The sequence below is a fragment of the Rana temporaria genome, chromosome 3 (genome assembly GCF_905171775.1).
Source record: "Rana temporaria chromosome 3, aRanTem1.1, whole genome shotgun sequence".
In the NCBI taxonomy this organism is placed as follows: Eukaryota; Metazoa; Chordata; class Amphibia; order Anura; family Ranidae; genus Rana; species Rana temporaria.
In genome coordinates, this window is record NC_053491.1 from 127,201,966 (window position 1) to 127,227,903 (window position 25,938).

At 44.5% G+C, this 25,938-nt stretch overlaps 1 protein-coding gene across 3 annotated transcripts in view; it reads left to right on the plus strand.

Moving 5' to 3' along the window:
- OPTN (optineurin) overlaps positions 1–25,631 on the plus strand; it is a 48,280-nt gene extending 22,649 nt beyond the window's left edge. For all 3 annotated transcript variants that reach the window (XM_040343405.1, XM_040343404.1, XM_040343406.1), the window contains exons 7-14: positions 4,234–4,336; positions 5,814–5,929; positions 8,048–8,197; positions 8,410–8,482; positions 10,525–10,683; positions 11,893–12,017; positions 21,275–21,342; positions 23,867–25,631. In XM_040343405.1, coding sequence (XP_040199339.1) covers positions 4,234–4,336; positions 5,814–5,929; positions 8,048–8,197; positions 8,410–8,482; positions 10,525–10,683; positions 11,893–12,017; positions 21,275–21,342; positions 23,867–23,979 — 907 coding nt within the window. In that variant the 3' untranslated portion in view covers positions 23,980–25,631. The remainder of the gene's footprint in view (positions 1–4,233; positions 4,337–5,813; positions 5,930–8,047; positions 8,198–8,409; positions 8,483–10,524; positions 10,684–11,892; positions 12,018–21,274; positions 21,343–23,866) is intronic.
- Positions 25,632–25,938: the final 307 nt, after the last annotated feature.

The following is a 25,938-nucleotide window of genomic DNA, read 5'->3' on the forward strand; positions in this document are numbered from 1 at the left end:
GGACATGGCTGGATATATGTGGGGGGACATGGCTGGATATATGTGGGGGGACATGGCTGGATATATGTGGGGGGACATGGCTGGATATATGTGGGGGGACATGGCTGGATATATGTGGGGGGACACGGCTGGATATATGTGGGGGGACACGGCTGGATATATGTGGGGGGACACGGCTGGATATATGTGGGGGGACACGGCTGGATATATGTGGGGGGACACGGCTGGATATATGTGGGGGGACACGGCTGGATATATGTGGGGGGACATGGCTGCATTTGTGGGGGGACATGGCTGCATTTGGGAACACATTAACTGCTTGCCGACCAGCCGCCGTCATTCTACGGCGGCAGGTCGGCTCTGCTGGGCGAGAGCCCGTAGCTATACGGCGGCTCTTCGAGCCGCCACTAGGGGCGCGTGCGCGCCACCGGAGGCGCGTGCGCTCGCCCCCGACTCCCGTGCGTGTGCCCGGCGGGCGCGATCGTCGCCGGGCACACGCGATCGCTCGTTACAGAGCGGGGATCGGGAGCTGTGTGTGTAAACACACAGATCTCGGTCCTGTCAGCGGGGGAAATGCTGATCTTCTGTTCATACAATGTATGAACAGAGGATCAGTGTTTCCCCTAGTGAGGCCACACCCCCCCCCCCCCCACAGTAAGAACACACCCAGGCATACTTAACCCCTTCCCCACCCCCTAGTGTTAACCCCTTCACTGCCAGTGGAATTTTTATAGTAATCCAATGCATTTTTATAGCACTGATCGCTATAAAAATGCCAATGGTCCCAAAAATGTGTCAAAAGTGTCCGCCATAATGTCGCAGTACCGAAAAAAAAAAATCGCTGATCGCCGCCATTACTAGTAAAAAAAAATATATTAATAAAAATGCCATAAAAATACCCCCTATTTTGTAAACGCTATAACTTTTGCGCAAACCAATCAATTAACGCTTATTGCGTTTTTTTTTTACTAAAAATATATAGAAGAATACGTATCGGCCTAAACTGAGGGAAAAAAAATGTTTTTTTATATATTTTTGGGGGATATTTATTATGGCAAAAAGTAAAAAATATTCATTTTTTTCAAAATTGTCGCTATATTTTTGTTTATAGCGCAAAAAATAAAAACCGCAGAGGTGATCAAATACCACCAAAAGAAAGCTCTATTTGTGGGAAAAAAAGGACGCCAATTTTGTTTGGGAGCCACGTCGCACGACCGCGCAATTGTCTGTTAAAGCGACGCAGTCCCGAATCGCAAAAAAGTCTCTGGTCTTTGGGCAGCAATATGGTCCGGGGGGTAAGTGGTTAAAAAAAAGTATCGGTATTTGGTATCGGCGAGTACATGAAAAAAAGTTTTAGTACTTGTACTCGGTCCTAAAAAAGTGGTATCGGGACAACCCTAAAATTAAATATGCATTGCACTGTTCAGTTTTTACAACAATGCAGTTCACTTCAGTTTTCATTTTGCTTGAATTGGTTGTAGCTATCAGTTTTATTCATTTATTATATGCAACAGCGAATTATATAACCCAGCTGGTTAGTTTTACTAATTTAACTAGTTCTACTAATACAGTAGGTACTATTATGTTTGCATAATTAGAAAAATTCAGTCACTAGACGTTTAACATACATAAGTAGATTTAAAGTGAACGCATGAGGACAGAAGTATGGAAGTTGCCTTTTATAACTCGCTTTTAGGGTACTTGCACACGGCACTCATGTTTTAATTTTAAATTTACGTTTTTGTGCGTATTTGCGCAGAACATAAATTCTACCTCCCAGGATGCAATGTTTTATTGAGTGTACTGTATGCACATAAAATACTGACAAAGTACTTGTATTTTTTATTTATTTCTGATTTATACGCAGTGTAAGTTTATGCATCTGTATGCCTAGGCACATTGAAAACGATAGTCCTGCATTTATATCGGTTAAAAAAAAAAAAGATTATACACCTAAAAACTTTAAGTTTTGAGGCAGCAGTGTGCAAGAGCCCTTAATGGTGCAGGATCCAGCAGTATTATCCTGCTCTTTGCTTCACTAGCTAGAGAGATTTTTTTTAAAAAATGTCATTTAAAAAGATTGTGTGTGCTGCTTCACATCATTTTTCGGGTTCTGAAAAACGTAAAAAAAAAAATTGAACGTGATGCATTTTTTAATGACGTTTTAAACTATGTCATTTTTTCGGGTTGTAAAAAATGGTCGTGTGTGGGCTAAAACGAAGTGAAAAACCCGCGCATGCTCAGAAGCAAGTTATGAGACGGGAGCGCTTGTTCTGGTAAAACTACCGTTCATAATGGAGTAAGCACATTCATCACTCTGTAACAGACAGAAAAGTGCGAATTGTCTTTTACTAACACGAAATCGGCTAAAGCAGCCCAAAGGGTGGCGTCATCCGAATGGAACTTCCCCTTTATATTGCCGTCGTACGTGTTGTATGTCACTGCGCTATGCTAGAGCATTTTTTTTAAACGATCGTGTGTGGGCAACGTAGTTTTAATGATGAAGTTGGAAAAAACTTCGTTTTTTCTAGAGGCTGAAAAACGTAGTTTTTTACATGCCGAAAATCGATCGTGTGTACGCGGCATTAGAGCACAGGTGTCAAACACAAGGCCTGCGGGCCGAATCTTACAGATGCAACCGGCCCTTTTGAGGGCAATCATAATGCTGATGCTTCCAACAATGAAATTTAGTTTGACACCCCTGCCTTAGAGCCTGCAACTTTAAAAACAAGTCACTGAAGGCTGCTCCTATTTTTCTATCCTTGCAGGTTCCCTGCTTCAAAGCTTTTAAATTTTCTCATATCCTCCGTAGACTGTTGCATATCAGAAATGTAATTATTTGTTACTTTATATGGAAGACAAATGACAGAGCCACAATCATACCTAGTCGGCATTTATTTGAAAAATTACACATTGATACATGCATCAATGCTTCTTGACCAGCACAAAGCTATAAAGCTGGATCTCTCTCATTGGAGTGTTGAGCTATATTCACAGCTGTGATTTGGCCTGGTGTGAATAGTAGTGGCGGAAATCGGAGATTGCTTCTGCAGCTCTCAGTGGCTACGTGCGGCCTGCTGGCGCTGTTATCTATGACAGGTCACCGGTGGCCACAGCTGTTCGCGGCTCTTTCACAGCCAGCAATTACCTTCGGTGATCGCTGGCTGTGCAGAGATCCTTGAATAGCTGTGTCCACGGGTGACCTGTCATAGTGAACGGGACTGGCGGCCACCCCTAGCCATGGACAACTGCAACAGAAATCAGATTCCTGCTGCTTCAAGTTACACCGGCCCTAATCACCTGTGTGAATGTAGTCTAAGAGCTTGTTCAGATGTGTGACTATCCTTCTCAGTTGATGGGTGATAAGGTGGTGATATGATGCCTCCTCCCTGCCTGTTTTAACTCTGAAAATGCTGACCTGCTGCAGTGCAACTGCATGCATTACCCTCTGAAATACTATTTAAGCGTTGACCAGGAAGCAATGTATGTGTACAGCCCTGAGCTCGTCTGTATCTTCTTCAGGTGGGCGGCTAGGGGTGCAGCCATGGCTTAAGTGCCTGCCTTTACCACCCCCTGGCCACCCATATGAATGAACCCTTAAGATTGCCAGGAATATTTACTTTAGCATTAAGATAACAATATTCTTATTCAAATTGTTTTTTGCTAACTGGTGATATTCTATCCACATATAACCCTAGCGAATCTAAAACTTCCTCCCCCTTTTTCTTTCCGTAATGTAATTGTGAATTGTTTAAACTATTTAACTGGTCAGTAAAACAGCCATAGACCATTTGAATATTGGACGGTTTAGTAGGGACCGGGCAAGATTGGAACCATGTATGGGATGGCTGATTACACCCAAGCTGATTTAACAATTAACTTGGGTACAGACAGCATGTCACATTTTTCATATGATTTTTGCCAGTGGCTATAGCCTCTATCAATAATCATTGTGTTCTCCCAGCAGGGATGGCTTCAACCCCCCCCAGCCCTGGGATAGCTCCCGTCAGCACTGTGTTATTGGGCAAATAGAGCGATTCCCATGGTTGCAGGAAAGAAAATCGTATCATCTATGACCTGCCTTAGTAAACTGAATCTGGCTTGTGTAAAAGTTGCAGTACCAGTCAGCTGGAGTAAAATATTCAAAGCAAATTAATAGCTGCTTTTAAAGTATGGACCTAGTTATGTATGCCGTCTCTAAAGAATGTTCTTCAAATATGTTTTGTGTGTTAGACTGTCGGATCTTGAAAAAAAATCAATACATTGCATACATAAAGAAACGGAAACCGAGCCAATAGTGGAGCAAACTGATGAAGATAGACAGGCTGCAGAACTTGTAAGTAAGCTGTGAAAATAATGGGCCTTGTGTGTCAAACTGTCAGAACTATAAAGTGTGTATTATCCATTACAACCAAGCAAATGCACATGTCTATAATACAAGCATGATTGTAACTCATAGCAAGCATGTTTCCATGTATCCGTATTTAAAAAAAAAAATTCAGATGCCCCTAACAGTAGCTGTAAAAAAAATTCCTGTGTGCATGAGCCCTTAAAAGTGCACAGAATGTATAAACGGCACCAGAAAATACAACTAATGTCCAATGTATCACTAAGTCCTGCTGAAATAATAGTTGTTTAAGATACAAAAGGTAGGTGAACAGGTACTGGTGCTACTAGTAAGGCTGGCCATAGACGTTTAAATCTCAGCCTATTCAGTAGGAACCAGCCAAGATTTGAACAGTATATGGGCAGGCTGAATATACCAAGTTAGTCGATCAACTAGGGTACAACCCGCCTGCTGGATTTTACATGCGATTATCACTAGCGGCTGGCATAGTAGCCAGCAATAATCACTATTCTCCTAGCGGGGACAGCAGCAGAAGAATACAATGTCTCGGCAGGTGAGATTCCCCTGTCAGCGCTGTCTGTGTTGATAGGGGAATCAATGCAAATTTCTTTCATGCTAAATTTGTACCGTCTAGGCCTGCCTAAATCCCCACATGGATGTATACTCGCCACAATTGATGGACCTACGATTACTATTTAGGTCTCGCTGCTCATTTTTTGGTTGGACCCACTGTGTATCTTCTCACCAACTTGTCCATTCACATGTACCAGGATGTAATTTCTTTTAATGCAATACACTGCCACTCAAACTGTAGGAGGAAAAAGTTAATTGCGCAAAGCAGCCAACTTTATTAAACCATCTAAAACCTTACAATTTCACTGCACTCGCATGTATGTGTGCCTAGGGGGCAGAGCCTGGTACATACAGCGCAAGATGGCTGTCGCTGCCCCAAGACCAGAAGCCGGTGTGATATCATCAGAAGTGATCACTTTATAAAGAGAAGTATAACTTTTCTTTTATTAAAAAAAAGTTGCCTGGATGACTACCAGGCCATTTTGCAACCATAACTAAATTGCCTTTTTTGTGTATTTTTTTTTTAACGTGTCCTTTTTAGCAAGTAAACGGTTACCTGGGTTAGTTTGTGAATGAGCTCAGGTAGCCCATAAAAAGTGTTCCTTTGTGCGCTGACGATATTGTTCATACTTATCAAATTAAATCAAATACAGTTTTAGGTCAGTTGAAAAAAAAATAACAACCTGGAAAAGCCAGTGTTCCACTCATTCTGGACATTAGATCCCATATCTTGTATTTATTCTCCAAGTTTATTATTCGGGGTAGGTGACACAAATTGAATTGCATAGTCACAGGTGAATGTACTGAATATGGTTATATTGTGTATGAGGTGGTAAAGATTACTTTTACATCTTTTTTACTATATCTAAATTATGTGAATTCTGTTTTCCAGCTATCTGGGGAAGTAGAGATGCTTAAACAAAAGGTGGAAGTGCTAAATAAAGAACTTTATGAGACAAATGAGAAGTTAAATGGGGCTCAGCTGATTAAGAATAAGCTGGAAGACAGGTAAACATAATGATGCTCATTTATAGGCAAGAGATAATGGAGCAATGAGGTTTGAGGTGGGTTAATGGACTTTGGCACCCATGCCATCCCATGAATTGATGTCTATACACATGGAGGGCCAACACTATCCAGCATGTAGGAACATTTAACTCTGCGTTATTAAAGCTGTTTTAACAGGTTTGACATCCAGCAAACCTGTATTTTGCTCATGCAGTCACTTTAAGCAAAACTTTGAGGGCTCTGTTCAGAATGTTGTAGTGTGATACTCCACACACATGTTGCAGTTCATTCATTTTGCATGGGTCGCCATCACACAGAAAAGCATATTTTAATGAAAATGAGGTTTGTTGTTTTTTTTATCTTTCTTTAGAAAGCCGTGCACCACATCACAAACCTGTATGATCAACATGCATAAATACATAAGTGGTCCATATAGTGAAGTTGGTGTTGTTGTTCACTTCAAGGAGAGAGAGAGAGAGATATCTGGGTAACTAACATCCCCCTCTTGGGGGATCAGGAAGGACTCCCGACCCCCCTGCTAGAGCATATTGGATCATGCTTTACTGGAATTTGTTTGCCTTTCTCTGAATCAACTGTGACTAGGGGTGCAACGGATCAAAAAACTCACAGTTCGGATCGTTCCTCGGATCAGGAGTCACGGATCGGATCATTTTTCGGATCGGCAAAAAAAATTAAAAATTCTCCCCCACTGTAATATCCACATCTCTTCCCCCCCCCCCCCACTGTAATATCCACATCTCTCCCCCCCCCCCCATTGTAATATCCACATCCCCCCCCCCACTGTAATATCCACATCCCCCCCACTGTAATATCCACATACCCTCAGGCAAGACTGCCCCACCCCCTCAGGCAAGACAAATCCCCCCCCTCAGGTAGTACAGAGTCACTTCCAGCGGTGTGTCCGAGTGCGGGCTCCTCCTCCTCTGTGGGTGTAAACAGAGGAGGAGGGCTGCTGCCGGGTGTACCAAGATGGCCGCGGCTCCGGAGCTAGGCCGAAGCCGCGGGCTTTCCTAATGTTATTGCCGCGGCTCCGGAGCTAGGCCGAAGCCGCAGCCTTTCCTAACGTTATAGCCATGGCTCCGGAGGTAGGCCGAAGCCGCGGCCATAATGTTAGGAAAGGCCGCGGCTTCGGCCTAGCTCTGGAGCCGCGGAAATAACATTAGGAAAGGCCGCGGCTTCGGCCTAGCTCCGGAGCCGCGGCAATCCGCGGATCACAGTGTGTGCCGATCCGAAGGGGGTGACCCGTTCGGATCACGGATCACCTGTGATCCGTTGCAGCCCTAACTCTGACTATGGGATTGTGTAATATAGGATTGTAAAAAATGTTTTGGTTTTCCTCCTTTTTAATTGGTTGAACTGGGTGGACTTTGCACCAAGCATACTTTTTTTTTTTTTAAGAGGTATTCAGTCATTTAACAACTGTTTTTTGCATGTGTATCAGGCTTCAGGAGTTTGTTTCCCAAGGTGGGCAAGAGGAGGACAGCAGTTCTTCAGGTGTTAAAACACACTGAGCCCTGGTTCACACTGGTGCATTTTGACATGTCAAATTGCCGGCAATGGCACCGCCCTAATCGGTGCGACGACGCATCGATTTCAAAAAGTAGTTTCTGTACTACTCTTTGCAATTTCCGCCTTCGATTTACATTGACATCTGTATAGAAACCTGCACATATGTCTCTGTAATTGCAGCCAAAATCGGGACTGACAAGCAGGAGTGAAATCGTGCGAGTTCAGCTGAACTCGTACTGCTTCATTCCTGCAGCCCAGTGTGAACCTAGGCTTATTGTGTGTTTTTAAAGGTGCTCCTATTGAAGTTTATAATCTAAGGTCCCTAACTCACATTCATACATACACATACTAGGGAAAATTTATCTAACCTACCAGCATGTCTTTGGAGTGTAGGAGGAAACCCACTCGGGCACAGGGAGAACATGAAAACTCCAGGCAGGTAGTACTGTGGTTGGGCCAACAACCTCAGTGCTGCCAAGATATACTAGAAGGAATCAACATATTCTATATGATGCAATTTAAAAATGACTACCGTATCTTCCACACTTATTTAGTCTTAGCATGGCACTTTGTTTCTCTACTCTCCAGATGTTTGTCTCTTGATAAGAAGCTTGCAGATAACCAGTTTGATTTGGATGAGAGACAGAAACTTCTATGTTCTGTCCAGACATTGGAGCTCCAAGTGGAAAGTTCGAATACCGAAATCAAAATGGAGCAGAGCAAAACTGAAGAACAAAAGTAAGTGCTCTGACTTGAAATGCCTAGCTACAACCAGTGGCCACCTATTCAGTACAATTGTAAAACCAATACATTCATGTTTTTCATCTACCACTTCATTCCAGTTTTAATATTTTTGTTCAGGAAAACTAGAACTAGTGTTTAGCACTTTTCCTGCCTTTGTCTTATATAATATACTTTTACAAATGACTTGCACTTGTTTGTTTAATAAGGAGGCGGATGTCGGCTCTGCAGGAATCATTCGACAAACAGAAATTGGACTACGAACTGTTGAAAAAAGCAGAGGTAAATTCATGGGACATGTTTTAATGTCTCTTCATGTTTTGAAGATCATGAAATGTTACCGTTTTATAGTGTATGATTTGATCACTTGAAATGTAGTATGCCAGATCTTTACATTGTGATCTTTAAAGGTATATTAACCACTTTAGCCCCGGGCCTGTTTTTCAGAGTCGGTGTTTACGAGACAAAACCATTTTTTTTTTGCTAGAAAATTACTTAAAACCCCCAAACATTATATATATTTTTTTCTAACACCCTAGAGAATAAAATGGAAGTCATTGCAATACTTTTTGTCACACCGTATTTGCGCAGCGGTCTTACAAGCGCACTTTTTTTGGAAAAAATTCACTTTTTTAAATGAAAAAATAAGACAATAAATTTGGCCCAATTTTTTTATATATTGTGAAAGATAATGTTACGCCGAGTAAAATGATACCCAACATGTCACGCTTAAAAATTGCGCCCGCTCGTGGCATGGCGTCAAACTTTTACCCTTAAAAATCTTGATAGGCGATGTTTAAAAAATTCTACAGGTTGCATTTTTTGAGTTACAGAGTAGGCCTAAGGCTAAAATTAATGCTCTCGCTCTAACGATCGCGGCGATACCTCACTTGTGTGGTTTGAATACCGTTTTCATATGTCGGCGCTACTCGCGTATACGTTCGCTTCTACGCGCGAGCTCGTCGGGACGGGGCGCTTTAAAACATTTTTTTTGCTTTTCGCATTTATTTTTATTTATTTTAGAATTTTTAACACTGAAAAAAAAAAAAAAAAAAATTATCACTTTTATTCCTATTACAAGGAATGTAAACATCCCTTGTAATAGAAAAAAGCATGACAGGTCCTCTTAAATATGAGATCTGGGGTCAAAAAGACCTCAGATCTCATTTTTGGGCTTAAATGCAAAAAAAAAAAAAAAATATTTGGAAATGTCATTTTTTCAAATGACAAAAAAAAAAAAAAATTTTCTTTAAGACGCTGGGCGGGACTGACGTTTTGACGTCACTTCCGCCCAGCGGAGCTATGGGGACGGGCGAAGGAGATTTTTCCTTCAGTCTCGTCCCCGCTCAGCTGCCGGACACATCCGATCCCCTCCGCCGCTACCGACGGCTCCGGTAAGCGGCGGAGGGCGCGGGAGAGCGGCGGGAGGCTCCTCTCCCGCCACCGATAACGGCGATCTCGCGGCGAATTCGCCGCGGAGACCGCCATTATCGTTAAAACGGCCGCCCACAGAAGAGATGAATATCTCGATTGTGGCAGCAGCTGCTACCATTACCGAAATATTCATCTCTAAAGTGAGGACGTATAACGACGGTGGGCGGTCGGCAAGTAGTTAAGGCACCATTCAGACCTCTGCAATGCGGAGTGATGCAGGAATATGCAAATTAATGCACACCGAGTCATTTTGAATGGTACCTCCAAAGCATGTATGTCGTAGAGCACCAACACATAATAACCCGCTATTTTGTGTTATAGTGCACTGCAAAAGAAAATATGGTGCACATTTAATTTGCATTCCATTTCTGGTGTTGGCAGCCTATTCATGTCAATTGCCTGCCTTAACGCAATGCAAGTTAAAGTGATTGTAGAGTCTAGGTTTTTATTTTAATACTAGTAATGGTGGTGATCAGTGGCTTTTATAGTGGGACTGTGATAGTGCTGTGGGCAATCTGAGACTGAAACAACGAGATTGTTCCCTCTGTACAGAGCCCTGTGTTTGCCCACATAGGGCTGTGATTGATTGGACAGATCGAGCAGGTCCCGACCATGAATTATTGGCTGGTAGCTGCTGACAAAATCCTGCTGTGTCTAATCTCAGCAGGGGCACACGCCCTGAACCTGGAAGAAGTAGGTGACGTATAGGTACATTGCTGTGCCTGTAGGAGCCGCCCGTCCACAGTACAATATGGGCGGTCACAAAGTGGTTAAACAATATCTGTCACAAATATATATTCTCTACAGTCTTCTGTCTTTAAAACGAAACCTTTAAATTGGCACTTTTTCATCACATAATATCGCAAAGTGTGCTTTTTTCTTTTGTCCAGGCCGAGAAGGTGCCAAAAGCGCAGTGGACAAATTTATTAGGAAAGCTGGATGAATGTGAAAAAGCTCTGGCTAAAAAACAGCAAGAGATCGATGAGCTGAAGAAGGAAATTGACAATCATACAGAAGATGCTGAGACAATAGCACTTCTCAAAGCTCAGGTATGCTATAGCAGAACTACTTTTATTTGCCGTGTTGTCTGCTAGGTGACAAAACTCCAGAATAGCCTAATCATTGTAGAAGCTAATCCAAAACTGACACTTAAAGCAGCACTTTTATTTATTTTTTAAGGACACAAGTAGGGAAAATGATTGTTCTATGACATGAGCACAATCCCACACCTTACATTTGCAGCAAACTGCTAAACCATTCTAAGGTGGGATGAGACCCATTGAAATTTTATTGAAGCATTGTCCCCATTTCTCCCCCCCAACCCCCCCCCCCCCCAAAATAAATAAGCCAGCAATGGGTGGTAGCCCACTTTCCCTGCTCTACACTTAACTAAATTTTGGTTAGATGAGTTGAGTTTACATTTTTATGTGACAGGTAGCCATCTAAAGAATATTATGTTCAGTGGGAAATAATAAATGTTTAGTAAATGCCTGCAGTGCTCAGCCTAAAGGTGTGCCAGAACTTGCTTCATTTTTCCTTAAGCCTAAAAAATGATTGTTAAAATGACTTTTGAATCTGGTGGCTCCTACTTCACTACTGTGTCTTGAAGTAAGGTAGGGGCCGATGAGAAGGACCACAGGGTGCAGGAATTCGACACTCCCTGAAGTGTTGGATTCTGAAGATTTTTCAAGAGTTGTATCTTGAGTGTTGTTTTCAAGAGTGTAGCACATACCTCAAAAGTGGTATAGATGAAATTTGTTTCTTTCAGGGGCACTTTATCTGTAATTACTTTAGAGTTGCAGCCATAACTTACATGCGTTAAGATTTGTATTCAATGCAACCAGGTGGTGGTTTATCCAGGATGACAAAAAAGGGAATTTGCCTTTCTGAAAAGCAGTTGCTGATAGACTCCCAAAGCCTGAACCACATCCAAACAATAGAGGGATATTTCCTTTTGGCAAACTGGAGCCAAATGGAGGGATGGAAGAACAGTGTCCTGGTTGAGGTGAAAGGAAAAATAAAATTACCTTGGGCAAGAAGGCAACCCTAAGTTTTAAGGCCACCTTGTCTCAGCGCAAAACCAGAAATGCTCCTTGTTTAGTTCTGAAACTAGTATTGCAGAGCTGGTACCTACAAGATGCCACCTTGTTGTAGACAGTAATGTCTCCTAATGGAAGCTAGGTTAAAATAAGAGAATTGCAGTAAAGTGGATTGCAGTTCATTAGTGCACTGTTTATACATACATCTTTTACTTAAAGGTTGATGTCTACTGTTCTGATTTTCATGCGGAGAGAGAAGCCAGGCAAAATATTCACCAAGAAAAGGAGGACTTGGCTACACAGCTGGCACTCATATTGGAAGAAAATGAATCTCTGAAGGGAAGGTAGGTATTCACTGATTGTAAATGATGGCTTAAAATGAAAATAAACCATATTTGCATGAACCCCAGGCTGAATATTATTGTAGTATAGTTTGATAAACAGAGCAGCACTAGCCAACTTTAGGTTCAGCACCTCACATGGCCCTTTAGACTTTGTATACAAGATTAAGTTAATATACTCTTACAGGAAGCAAAAGCTGTTTTTTTTTTTTTTTCAAGTTCTCCATGATGTATTATGAAATGGCCGACATGTCCTGCTCTAGTCATGTTATGACATGCACTATATTGTCAAGTATTGGGACGCCTGCCTTTACAAGCAAATGAACTTAAATTTTATTGTACATATTAACAGTATCATACAAGGATACAGCACAGTACACATTTTGTACAACATACGTCAAGTACATCAACTACTGATTATAGAGTCATCCAGTTTACAGCTCGGATCTTGAGACACATTGCATGTAAAGAAAAAAAAAACCAAAAACAACAACAGAAAATCCTAGACCATAAACAGAAATCATAATGGAACATTATCACCTGTCCTATGCCATGCCCTCAGTGTGCAATCAACTGATATCCTCCAGCGCTCAACTTGGTTACAGGGCTCCTCCCACCTCTCTAGCCACCTGATAATTGCTAATCTTTATGCCCCTGCATCCTCCCCCGACACCCTTTCCACCCATCTAGCCCATACTTTATCAAATTTTTTAGGACAACCTCTGGCAATACAGGTCAACTTATACATAGGCACGGCCCTATTTACCAGGACCACCCATTCTTGTAAGGACGGCGGTGACGGGTTCTTCCATTTAAGGGCCACTGCTTTCTTTGCGTAGCAAAACAGCACTCTAAGCAGATTTTTCTGTGAGTTTGATATTTCCTCCTCTTCCAGATCCCCTAAGAGACATCTGGCCGGGGAGTAAATGTTTGGAAGCTCCATAGTATCCTCAAGAAATTTTAGTATTTCCCTCCAGAAGCTCTCCACCCGGGGGCATAGCCATATCATATGAAAGAAATCTCCCTCTGCTGTATGGCAGCGAGGGCAGTCTGATGATTCCCGTCTGCCCATCTTGTGTAGACGCTTGGGAGTATAGTAAATTCTATGAAGATAGTTGAACTGAGTCAACTTGTCTCTAGCTGAGATTACCGAGGGTACCAACGTGTCCAGAACCTCTGACCATGTCTCTTCCGTGAGGGACGGTATATCTTCCTGCCACTGCGACAACACCCTCCTCATTCTAGGAGAGGACGATGTCAACAGCATAACGTAATATTTGGAGATCAACTGTGTATGTTCCCCATCAATTAATATCCTTTCCACTCTAGAAGGGGAGAGCGCCACCACCCCCCTGCCATATTGGGCATTTACCGCATGACGCAGCTGCAGGTACCGAAAGAAGAATGTGTTGGGGACCCCATATTCCGATTTCAAATCCACAAAGGTCTTAAAGATCCCATCTCTAAAAAGTTGATGAGCGTACTTAACCCCATATGCAGCCCAGCACGACCCATCTGGTACCTGAAATATCTCCCGAAGTTGAGGGTTATGCCACAGAGGAGCATTGGGGGACATCCTCAGAGCAGTACCCCCCACCCTAGCATTACACGTATGAAAGATTTTATACGCCAGTTTCAACAAACCTGCCCCCTGCTCCGGGTATGGGCCATTCCTATAGAGGACATTAATGAGTCCCTCATACGAATGGACCAGGGCCGCCTGGGTCGCCACCGAGGCCATGTCTGCGTTAGGGAACCCCCACCAGTGCACATGCGTGAGTTGGGCAGCCAGGTAGTAACATTGCAGATTAGGTAGGGCCAGTCCTCCCTCCCGTACCGGCAAGTACAGTGTGTCCAGCGCCACTCTGGCGGGCTTAGGGCCCCAGAGAAACGCCGAGAGCATCCTATTAATCCCTGTGAACCACGTCTTGGGGATGTACACTGGTGCATGCCAAAGCAGGTACAGGAACCTGGGCAGGTAAATCATCTTAAACACGTTGATTCGACCCAGGAGACCCAGTGGCAGCTTAGCCCAGGTCTGCAGGCTCTCCCTCAATCTCACCTTCATGGGGGTCAAATTGTTAGTTATGTAAGTTTGGATCGGCAGTTGAATCTCCACTCCCAAATAACGAAATTTAGAGACTATTTTCAGTGGGGCCCCCAGGGGCAGCCTCGGGACATAGGCAGGATCAAAAGGAAACAGAATGGATTTATTCCAATTCACCTTGAAACCTGAGAACCGGCCAAACTCTGAAATAACATCTAGGGCCCTGGGCAACGAATCCTCCGTGTCAGACAGATACACCAGCATGTCATCCGCATATAGGGATGTCTTCTCTTCCAGCTCATTGACCGCACACCCCTTCACACCCACATCCTCTCTCAACAGAGCCGCCAGCGGCTCTATAGCCAGGGCAAAAAGGAGTGGGGACAGCGGGCATCCCTGTCGAGTGCCCCTCGCTATGCTAAATGAATCTGTGACTGTATTGTTGACCCTGATCCTGGCCCTTGGCTCGGCATACAGTATCTGCACCCACTTTATAAACCTAGGACCGAACCCCAGCCGCCCAAGGACAGCCACCAGATATGGCCATTCAATGGAGTCAAACGCTTTATGCGTATCGAGGGACATCACCGCCCGAGTATCCGGCGTGGGTCCCCCAGTTTGTAGGATGGTAAAAAGTCGGCGAAGATTGATGGCCGTCGAACGCTCTGGTATGAAACCCGTCTGATCGCGATGTATTACCGACGCAATCGCCTTATTCAGTCGCTTAGCCAGTAGTTTGGCTAGAATTTTGGCGTCTGCATTGATCAGGGATATTGGTCGGTACGATTCGCAGAAATCAAGGTCCTTGTGCGGCTTAGGGATCAGCACTATAAGTGCCTCTCGCAGAGATTCAGGGAGCCCCCCCCCCCCCGGTACGCGTCCATATACATCTTGAGCAGTTGGGGAGCCAGGCTCTCTGCATATGTGGAGTACCATTCTGCAGGGAACCCGTCCATACCCGGGGTCTTGTTAGGGTTCAAGGAATTCATGGCCGATGTCACCTTCTCTACTGTGAGAGGACCATCTAGGTCTTCCGCCACCCCTCCCGAAAGCTCCAGAAGGGGTATTGGAGCCAGATACTCCCGGACTACCTCCGTGGTATAGTCGACCCTTGAGGTGTATAGATCAGAGTAAAAGGCCACAAAGGCCTGAGCTATGTCCGTCTGTGACGTGCACAGCTGCTTCTGTACATTATATATTCTTGGGAATGGGCCAAGTAGGCCAACAACTTACTGTTTTTGTCCCCAAATTCAAACACCCTTTGAGCCTGGTATAGCAATTTTTTCTGCGTTTTTTCTACCAGGACCAAATCCAGGAGTCGCATATTCTCTCTCCATTTCCTATGGGTTTCAGGGTTGGGATTTTTTATGTAGTCAACCTCCGCCTCAGCAGCTACCTGCTCCGCCTCCCTGACCTTCCATTCCCTGTCAGATTGGAAATGTTTAACTTCAGCCCTGACTTATCCCCTAAGCGAAGCCTTAAACGCCTCCCAAGTGACTCCCACTGGCGCCTCCCCCTCTGTTTTCCAGCCAGAAAGTGTTAATGGACCTGGCTACGGACCGTTCAAAATACTCCTCCTTGAGCCACAGAGGGCTCAGTCTCCATTGTGCATAGCCTCTGGGCCTCTCCATATCAATAGTAATAAGCAAAGGGGAGTGATCAGAGACGGCCCTTGGCAGGTACTGAACTCCCACCACCCGCGGAAGAAGTGCAGTGGATACAAAACACATATCTAATCTAGAGAGGGTGTTAAAGGTGGAGGAATAACATGAGTATGCCTTAGTATCCGGGTGCCTCCAACGCCAGGCCTCCTCCAAATCATAGTGTTTCACACATGCTTCTAATGGTGACCCCCTCACAGCCGCCATCCCAAACCTGTCCTTATCCGGAGATAACACAGCGTTCATATCTCCGGCTAAGATAAGTGGTCCCTCTGCCATCTGAACCACTTCCGCCATCATTGCATCCCACACCTCAACTGTAAACGGGGGCGGCATGTAGATCGCCACCAGGGTGTACATCTGATTATTAATACACAGCACCAGGGCCACATACCTACCCAGGGGGTCCAGTTTCACGGATTTGGTCGTGCATAACAGGGATTTACAGATAAGAACCGAGACCCCCCTGGCATAATTAGAATAAGTGGAGTGGAATGCCCTGCCGACAAAGGCCCTATGGAGCGCCAGTGTCCTGGAACCCACCAGATGTGTCTCCTGGAGAAATATCACCTGTGGCTTACGTTTCATAATATATTTGAACACCAAGGCCCGTTTAATCTTAGAATTCAGCCCCCGCACATTCCAGGACAATAGATTAAGGGTCTGCATCATAGCATTCACGGAAAAGGGGGGGACCCTCAGGGCCTCCCACAGCAGTAGAAAGCGAGAGCGGAGGGGCCCCCTGGTAGAGCATCAACATCATCGGCACACTCAAGCGCACTGCATTATAGATCAGTATAGGGCACATATTCATATATACATAAGTACATTGCTGGGTAAACACATGCAATTGAGGACCAGGGTCTCTGGACCGCAGAGAATTGACAGGTAGGTCAAAATACTTGAACAATGGAAAAAATTGAAAAAAAAGAACCAAAAAAAGAGAAAACACAAGAACTGTCCCGGATCCAGATTCACGGATCCTAACTCCCGTTCCCCCCACCCTGCCTGCAGCCCCTAACATCCCACAGGCTTCACCCCAAAACAGTAACCAGAAAATGTCTCCCTAAGAGGGGGGTATTCTCCCTGCACCAGCCGGGCAGGAAAACTTAGGGTTAAGTATGTGAGTTCACGTAGAGCAGAAACATGACCGCTATAGATGAAGGACCCTCAGCAGTAGGTCTCAAAGCCGCATTGTTCATCAGGAAGGCTGGAGCACTCAGGCTATATTGGGGCCTAGAGAGCAGCCGCTCTTGTACTAAGGATTCAAGAAAGAAAAAAACAAAAAAAAAAAAAAACCCCGAAGAGGATAATAAAAGGATTATTATGACCGTCACTCATCCCTGGGGATGTCTCCCAGGCTCACCAAGGGACAGGAGCATCAAGGGGCACGCAGGAGTCTTACCCATGTCCCAGCGATTCCAGCCATCGGTTTGCCTCCTTGGGCGACATGAAGAACTGTGTTTGGCCCTTGTGCACCACCCGAAGTTTGGCCGGGTATAGCATGCTGTACGGCAGGCTCCGTTCCCTCAGGCGCTGCTTCACGCTCTGGAAAGCCGCTCTCTGCTTCTGTGTAGCCGCCGAAAAATATGGAAATGCGGTTGTTGTTGTAGAGCAGGTCAGGCATATTACGGGCCTTGCGTAGGATGGTCTCCTTATCCTTAAAATATAGGAAGCGGGCTAGCATGGGTCTGGGGAATCTTCCTGGCGGTGGAGCTCTCATGGGGACTCTGTGAGCCCTTTATATAGCAAACAGGTTGGAAAAGCTGTCTTCACCAAAGGTTTGCTTGAGCCAGGATAGCAGAAACTCCTCCGGGTTCTTCCCCTCCGAGCCCTCTGGGAATCCCAGGAACCGCAGGTTGTTTCTGCGCATTCTGTCCTCGATGTCCCCCATTTTGGCCTCCTGGGACTTGTAGTCCGCCGCCATATCTCTCACCTTCACCATCAGGGGGTTGAGATCATCCTCCACTGCGCTGATTCTCTGCTCCGCCTGTGACACCCTGTGTCTCACCTTCTGGACATCATCCTTGAGAATAGCAAAGTCCACCCTGATGGTCTCAATCTGTGATGTCAGGGAAGCATGGCAGCTTTTAATGGTGTCCATGATTTGTAGCAGCGACGGCTCTGTCCGCTGCTCACCAGATCCACCCTCCTCCGGATTTAACTGGGGAGAGGACAGGGGAGAGGCCAGAGGATCAGTGAGGTCTGGCCAGTCATCATCCCCCTCGGCGGGCTTGCGAGCCGGAGGAACAGAAGGACACCGCTCCGAGCGGGCGCCATTTTGGGTCGCCTCGTGTGCAAACATCCCCAGCATCTCCGCAGACTTTGGGGCCGCTCCGGGGCCGTATTGCACCATCGCCAGGGTCCAGGTTTGTTCCCCAAGCGACTCAGGTGCTTAGATGGGGAAATGAGGAGGCTTAAGGTCCGTCAGGATAATGCAGGATCAATGTGCGGTCGGAGCTCTGTGAAGATGCTTCCTCACATACCGGAAGTTGGCCACGCCCCCCCAAGCAAATGAACTTTAATGGTGTCTTAGTACGTAGGGTTCAATATTGAGTTGGCCCACCCTTTACAGCTTCAAATCTTCTGGGAAGGCTGTCAACAAGGTTTAGGAGTGTGTCTATGGGCATGTGGGTTGAGGTCAGGACTCTGTGTGGGCCAATCAAGTTCCTTCACCTCAAACTTGCTCATCCATGTCTTTATGAACCTTGCTATGGGCACTGGCCCAAATAATTTGGTGGAGGGGAGATTATGGTCTGGGGTTTGTTTTTCAGGGGTTGGGCTTGGCCAATTAGTTCCAGTGACGGGACCTTTAAGGTCAGCATACCAAGACATTTTTGTGGGAACAGTCTTGGGATGGCCCCTTCCTGTTTTAACATGATTGTGCACAAAGCAAAGTCCATAAAGACTTGGATGAGTGAGTTTGGGGTGGAGGAACTTCTTTGGTCTGCTCAGAGTCCTGACCTTAACCCGATAGAACACCTTTGGGATGAATTAGAGCAGAGACTGCGAGCCAGGCCTTCTCATCCAACATCAGTGCCAGACCTTACAAATGCGCTTCTGGAAGAATGGTCAAACATTCCCATAGACACAATCCTAAACCTTGTGGACCGCCTTCCCAGAAGAGTTGAAGTTGTTATAGCTGCAAAGGGTGGAGCAACTCAATATTGAATCCTCCAGACTAAGACTGGGATGCCATTAAAGTTCATGAAAGAAAGGTCCGCAAACCCCCATTTGTTGGAGTGCTTTTCATTGATCGATGCTCCAGTACAGATTCTCTTGAATATGTTGTATGGGGAAAGACTCTTAAGCAGGCCCATACAAGGTCGAATTTCGAACAAATTTTCTTTTCAAAATCAAATTTTTTTTTTTTTTTTTTGTGATCCGATGATGCCACCATTGATTTTTTTTTTTTTCCGATGGAGACTCTTTACTACATGATCATCTGTGTCCAATCACGGCTGATCACGATGTAACCAGGAAGAGCCGTTGATCGGCTTTTGCTCACTCGCGTCTGACAGACACGAGTAGAGGAGAGCCGATCAGCTGCTCTCCTGACAGGGCGGTCTGTGCCGATTGTTTATCAGCGCAACCCCCCTCGGATGCCCGCCCAGGACCACCAGGGATGGCCACTACACTGAACCCCCAGGCAGCTGCCAATCAGTGCCCACCTACAAAGCCAGTGATATCTACCAGTGCTGCATATCAGTGCCACCTCATCGGGCCTGTCAGTTAAAGCGGGGGTTCACCCTTAGAGGGCACTTTTCCCCCTTAGATGGATGCTCGTTATTACTAGGGGAATCGGCTATTTATTTTAAAATATGTGCAGTACTTACCCGTTTACGAGACGCATCCTCTCCGTCGCTTCCGGGTATGGGCTTCGGGAATGGGCGTTCCTTCTTGATTGACAGGTTTCCGAGAGGCTTCCGACGGTCGCATCCATCGCGTCACGATTTTCCGAAAGAAGCCGAACGTCGGTGCGCAGGCGCAGTATAGAGCCGCACCGACGTTCGGCTTCTTTCGGCTACGAGTGACGCGATGGATGCGACCGTCGGAAGCCTCTCGGAAGAATGTCAATCAAGAAGGAACGCCCGCTCCCGAAGACCCATACCCGGAAGCGACGGAAGAAGATGCAGCTCGAAAACGGGTAAGTACAGCTCATATTTTACTCCAAATAGCCGATTCCCCTAGACCGAACGAGCAGGAAGCTAAGGGGAGAATTTTTTAAATGGGTGAACTCCCGCTTTAAGGAGAAAACGTACTTATTTACAGAAACTTTTTATTTGTTGAGCAAGAAATAAAAACCGCAGAGGTGATCAAATACCACCAAAATAAAGCTCTATTTGTGGGAACAAAATGATAAAAATTCTGTTTGAGTACCATGTAGCATGACCGTGCAATTGTCATTTAAACAGCGACAGCGTTAAGAGCTGAAAATTGGAAAGTACATGAAGCCTTAACCACTTCCATACAGGGCACGTATACACCTTCCCGCCCAAGCCAATTTTCAGCTTTCAGCACTGTCGCACTTTGAATGGCAATTGCGCGGTCATGCTACAGTGTACCCAAACAAAATTGGCGTCCTTTTTTTCCCACAAATAGAGCTTTCTTTTGGTGGTATTTGATCACCTCTGCGATTTTTTTTTTTTTTTTTTTTTTTTTGCGCAACAACTAAAAAAAGACTGAAAATTTTGAAAAAAAATAAGTTTTTATTTTTTTCTGTTAATTTTTTTGTAAATAAGTAAGTTTTCTCTTTCAATTACGGGCACTGATATGGCGGCACTGATGGGCACCGATGAGATGGCACTGATGGACATCGATGAGGTAGTACTGACGGGCACAGATGAGGTGGCACTGATTGGCGGCGCTTGTATGCGGCACTGATGGGCACACATGGGCGGCACTGATGGGCACACATGAGCGGCACTGATGGGCACACATGGGCGGCACTGATGGGCACACATGGGCGGCACTGATGGCTAGTTATGGGTGGCACAGATGGGCACTGGGCACTGATGGACAGGGTGAACTTCCCTGGTGGTCCATGTGGCGATCCGAGGGGGGGCTGCGCTGATAAACAATCCGCGAACCCCCCCTGTCAGGAGAGCCGCCGATAGGCTCTCCTCTACTCGCGTCTGTCAGACGCGAGTGAGGAAGAGGCATCAACGGCTCTTCCTGTTTACATCGTGATCAGTCGTGATTCGACACGGCTGATCACGTGGTAAAGAGTCTCCGTGAGAGACTCTTTACCTAGATCGGTGTTGCGGGGTGTCAGACTGACACCCCGCAACAACGATCGCCGTGATGCGCCACCCCCGGGGGCGCGCAGCGGCTCAGAATCCTGAGGACGTCATATGACGTCCAGTCAGGATTCTACAACCACTTTGCCGACGTCAATATGTCATTGGCGGGCGGCAAGTGGTTAATGAGCCCCTGTGACAATTCCTGCAGCTGTTACCCCCACAGGTTATTGTGTATTCAAACTAGGACAGCTGGCATCAGCACAAGGAACATTTCTTATTAAATGTAACTAAATAAAATATTTCTTTCAGGCATTCCATTGAGCAGCTTCAGAGACGCCATGTGCCTTCATCAGAAGGTCCCCACCTCATGTCAAGAGGTAAAGTACTGCAAAAATGTCTTAGAATTCATTCACTGTTTAACACATTTTCAGCTATTTTTCATGGTGCATATTAAAGTATTCCTAGAGTGGCTAACACATGTTTGCAGTTCAAGGTGCTTTTTTTTTTTTTTTTCCCACTCCTGTCTTGATACAACATGAAGCAACGGTTTAATCTCTAAAGGAAGGAAAGCCCCTCTCATTTGCAACTAGACTAATGTCCTGGAGGAGTCACTATTCTTGTTCAGTGATATAAATTTTTGATTATTTTTATTTTTTTAAATACAGTCAGAGAGCAAGCTTCTCCCTATATCACAGGTGTTAAATTGGCGGCCCTCCAGCTGTTGCAAAACTACAAGTCCCATGATGCATTGCAAGGCTGATAGTTGCATGCATGACTCCCACAGGCAGAGGCATAATGGGACTTGTAGTTTTGCAACAGCTGGAGAGCTGCCAGTTTGACACCCCTGCCCTAGATGGTCACAGACAAAAAGACCTGACAGGTTCTAACCCTTTCCTAAACTTTGCACAATGAAAGCAGTTTGGATATTTTAAAAATTAGTTCATCTTGAAAAACAGTTTTTTTTTTTGTGTTTTGCATATTTTTTTCACGTTTTTAGAATGGTTGATTTTCACTAAAGAGCTTAGTAATTTAAAGCTGCACTAGGGGGGAAAGAAGTGAGCAGCGATACTTAAACCTTTTTTCTCATTTTCTGCCCCTCTCCTGGTATGAGCCCTCAAACGCAGGACCACTGAGCCTGCAATGTAAGTTATGATTTTGGAGAGGCTGTTACTGGATGACAAAAGTGACTTGGGAGTATTGTTTTCTATACCTTTTCCCCCAGATGAAAATGTTACAAAGTTTGCAGAGTAAACAAAGGCTACATGGGGCAAGCAGTGGATTGAAAAAATGCCAGGATATGGAAGTACCAGAAATTAACCACTAGAGGCCCGCGCTATAGCCGAACGACGGCTACAGCACGGACCTGAAAATCCGGGAGGACGTCAATAGACGTGGGCCCCCTGCTGTGATCGCTGGGTCACTAAGACTCTGGTGATCACCGGTCTGTGTAAGGGGCCAGCGCCGGCCCCTTACCATGTGATCAGCTGATCACATGATGTAAACAAGGATCGGTAATTGTTTTTTTTCCCTCCTCACGCTGACAGCGTGAGGAGAGAAAAAAATCCGATCACCTAGAGTGGCTAAAACATGTTTGCTGTTCAAGGTGCTTTTTTTTTTCCCCCCATTCCTGTCTTGATACAACATGAAGCAACGGTTTAATCTCTAAAGGAAGGAAAGCCCCTCTCATTTGCAACTAGACTAATGTCCTCATTGGAGGAGTCACTAATCTTGTTCAGTGATATCAATTTTGGATTTTTTTTATTTATTTTTTTATAAATAGTCAGAAAGAGAGCAAGCTTCTCCCTATATCACAGGTGTTAAATTGGCGGCAATAGACATGTGCCCCCTGCTGTGATCGCTGGGTCACTAATGCCTCGTTTCCACTGAGCGGATCGGTTCGGTACGGTTCGGTTCGGTTCGGTACGCTATTTTGGGTGTTTCCACTACGAAAGTGTGCCATTAAACCGAACCGTACCGGACCATTCTGGGTCCTGCTTCAGATGTGGGGCCATAGGAAATGGAACGGTTCCATTAGGGGAGGAGATGCAATACATTCCACTGATTGGTGGATGTGCTAGGCATTTTTTCTAAATCCTGAATGGTCCCCGACGGTCCGATTTGCAGTGGAAACGCTCATGAGAATAGACCGGTCCATTCTAAACCGCTCCATTCTTACTGACCCGAACCGTTCCGTGCAGTGGAAACAAGGCATTAGACTCTGGTGATCACCGATCTGTGTAAGGGGCCAGCGCCGGCCCCTTACCATGTGATCAGCTGATCAAATGATGTAAACAAGGATCGGTAATTGTTTTTTTTTCCCTCCTCACGCTGACAGCGTGAGGAGAGAAAAAAATCCGATCACCGGCTTGTGTACAAGGAAAATTGGTCCCGAAGAGAGAGGCAATTCTGCCTCATCTGTGCCCACCTGCCAGTACCACCTATCAGTGCCAATCAGTGTCACCTAGTAAAGCTTCCTATCAGTGTAACCTATCACTGCCACCTCTGTGTTGCCTTATCGGTGCCCTATCGGCGTACATCAATGAAGGAGAAAAATTACATGTTTATATATTTTGTTATAAAATTTTGCAATTTTTTTTTTTTTTTAATCAAAAAAAAAAAAAAAAATCGCAAAAGGTGATCAAATATCCCCAGAAGAAAGCTCTATTTGTGTGAAGAAAAAAAAAATCATAAAAATGTAATTTGGGTACAGTGTTGTATGACCACGCAATTGTCATTCAAAGTGTGACAGCGCTGAAAACTGGTCTGGGCCGGAGGGGGCTTTAAGTGCCCAGTAAGCAAGTGGTTAAGAAACGTGGTTGTTACTAAAAGATGTACAAACATACTAGCATTTTATTCCATTAAAGCTATGGTAACCTACTAACATGATGTTGTTGTTTGCAGGAGCGGAGAGTGTGGATCAGTCAAGTCCTCATGTACATACATGTCCTAAGTGTCAGCTGACTGTACCAGATATGGACACGCTGCAGATTCATGTCATGGAGTGCATCACTTAAATGAACGCTGCTGAGAGCTTTGGAATAATTTAACTGCAAAAAATCACTTTTGTGTTCTGTCCAAAAAGCCTATTTTCAAATCTACTTTATAAAAATGTACAGTATGTACATAGCTCAAGGTTGTTTATACGTAGTTTATAAAACTGCATACTTGAATAATCCAGGACTGTACACTGCAGAAAAACCTGGCTTAAAATATCTGGCAAATACTCTAGGTACAAAAAAAAAAAAACACTTAACAAAATTGTTGGATCACAACGTAAATAGGAGGTGTATGTGGCACCTCTGATCGCTGCTTTGTATTGACCATTTACACTTTCTTTGAGCATTGATATGAGCTTTCACTACATGTATAGCGTTCCAACAGCAGACTTTCTACATGGTAGCCTCTCCCTAGTCTATTTAGGCTGGGTTCACACTAGTGCCAATTGGTTGCGGTTTTCTGCATCCAATTCGCATAGCAGGAGATTGTGACCAGGTCTTTATGAAGCTGATTCACACATCTCTGCAGCGGCTCTGGTGTGTATTGCACAGGAGTCCTGTGTGTCTTTTGGTCAGTTTCAGGTCCAAATTCAGCCCTAAATTCGGGTTGAAATCTGACCTGAAACTGTGAATGGAGACGCACCCAACTCCTGCTGTGTAAACACAGCCTTAAAGAACCCTTTGTATTTTTGCGATTGTTCACAGAATACCAAGCACTCTGATTCTAAAAAAGAGCAGGACAAATTCCATAAAGGAAAGTGTCAAGTCTCCTGCCTGGAGTACTGGAAGCATAGCAAAGGCTATACCATCTGAGCGTCACAAAAGTTAATTGCAGCTATCCAAAGGGTGACATACCCATTCTGAGATTTAACTATCTGTAACCCAGCAGATAAAAAAAAAAGGGGGGGTTTATATATATATATATATATATATATATATATAAAAAATCCTGGATTTGTATATTTAATCTGTATTGCAAACCAGGCAAATGTGGATGCTTATGCATCTAAAGCTTAAACCATCAGCTTCAGAGTGCTTACTTTTACATATTAGATTAGTCAAACAATGTTGCGGTCACAACTTTCCTAATATGCAGTAATAATTTTCAGTGCACAGTTCCTTGTCCACCTTGGGCTTAAGACGCAGATATTTTGGATAAATCTGCAATCTCAAACCCTAGCCTAGAGGCAATTAATAATAAAAAAAGAGCCAAGCCTCAGTTTATGGCATTTATTACACAACCTTAAGTATTCTTTTACTGTATTTGTTAATTCTCGATTTCCTGTTTGTTTCTAATGACTCCTAATTGTTAGAGATTTGCACTGTCTGGGAGCTTCTATACATAATATTACATAACTGACAGAAAACGACTTTGTTACTTTCAGGGATCCTCAAACTATGGCCCTCCAGCTGTTGCGGAACGACACCTCCCATGAGGCCTTGTAAAACTGACATTCACAGACATGACGGGAATTGTAGTTTCTGAACAGCTGGAGGGCCATAGTTTGAAGACCCATTCATTTAGACTTGACTTTTGGCAGGTAGATTACTGTATAATAAAATGTAAAGAGCGATCTGTCATTTTTATGGCTGTGTAAATTTGAAGGTTTACCTGTTTTGAATTCTGTAAATAAATTCTATACACAGTAAAACAAATTTTGAATAATTCATACATTTTATTGCTCGGTTTTCATTTACATAAGTAAAACATTACTGTAATGGTAACATATCCCCTAGTGAGCATGTGGCCTGGATCATGATTTTTAGATAAAAAAATAAAAAAAATTGTGTTTTAAAGGAATATCTTATACATTTACGTATGTACACCTCTTCTATGAAAAAGCCGAATGCTAATTCTTGTGTAAAAAGACCAGGCATTTAACGGAGGTTTAGTAAGTGCTGGGTTGAGTTGATCCTCTATATTGGGTGCCAAGCCATTTTTTTCACCCAATGGAAAAGTAGGACATTTTAACATGG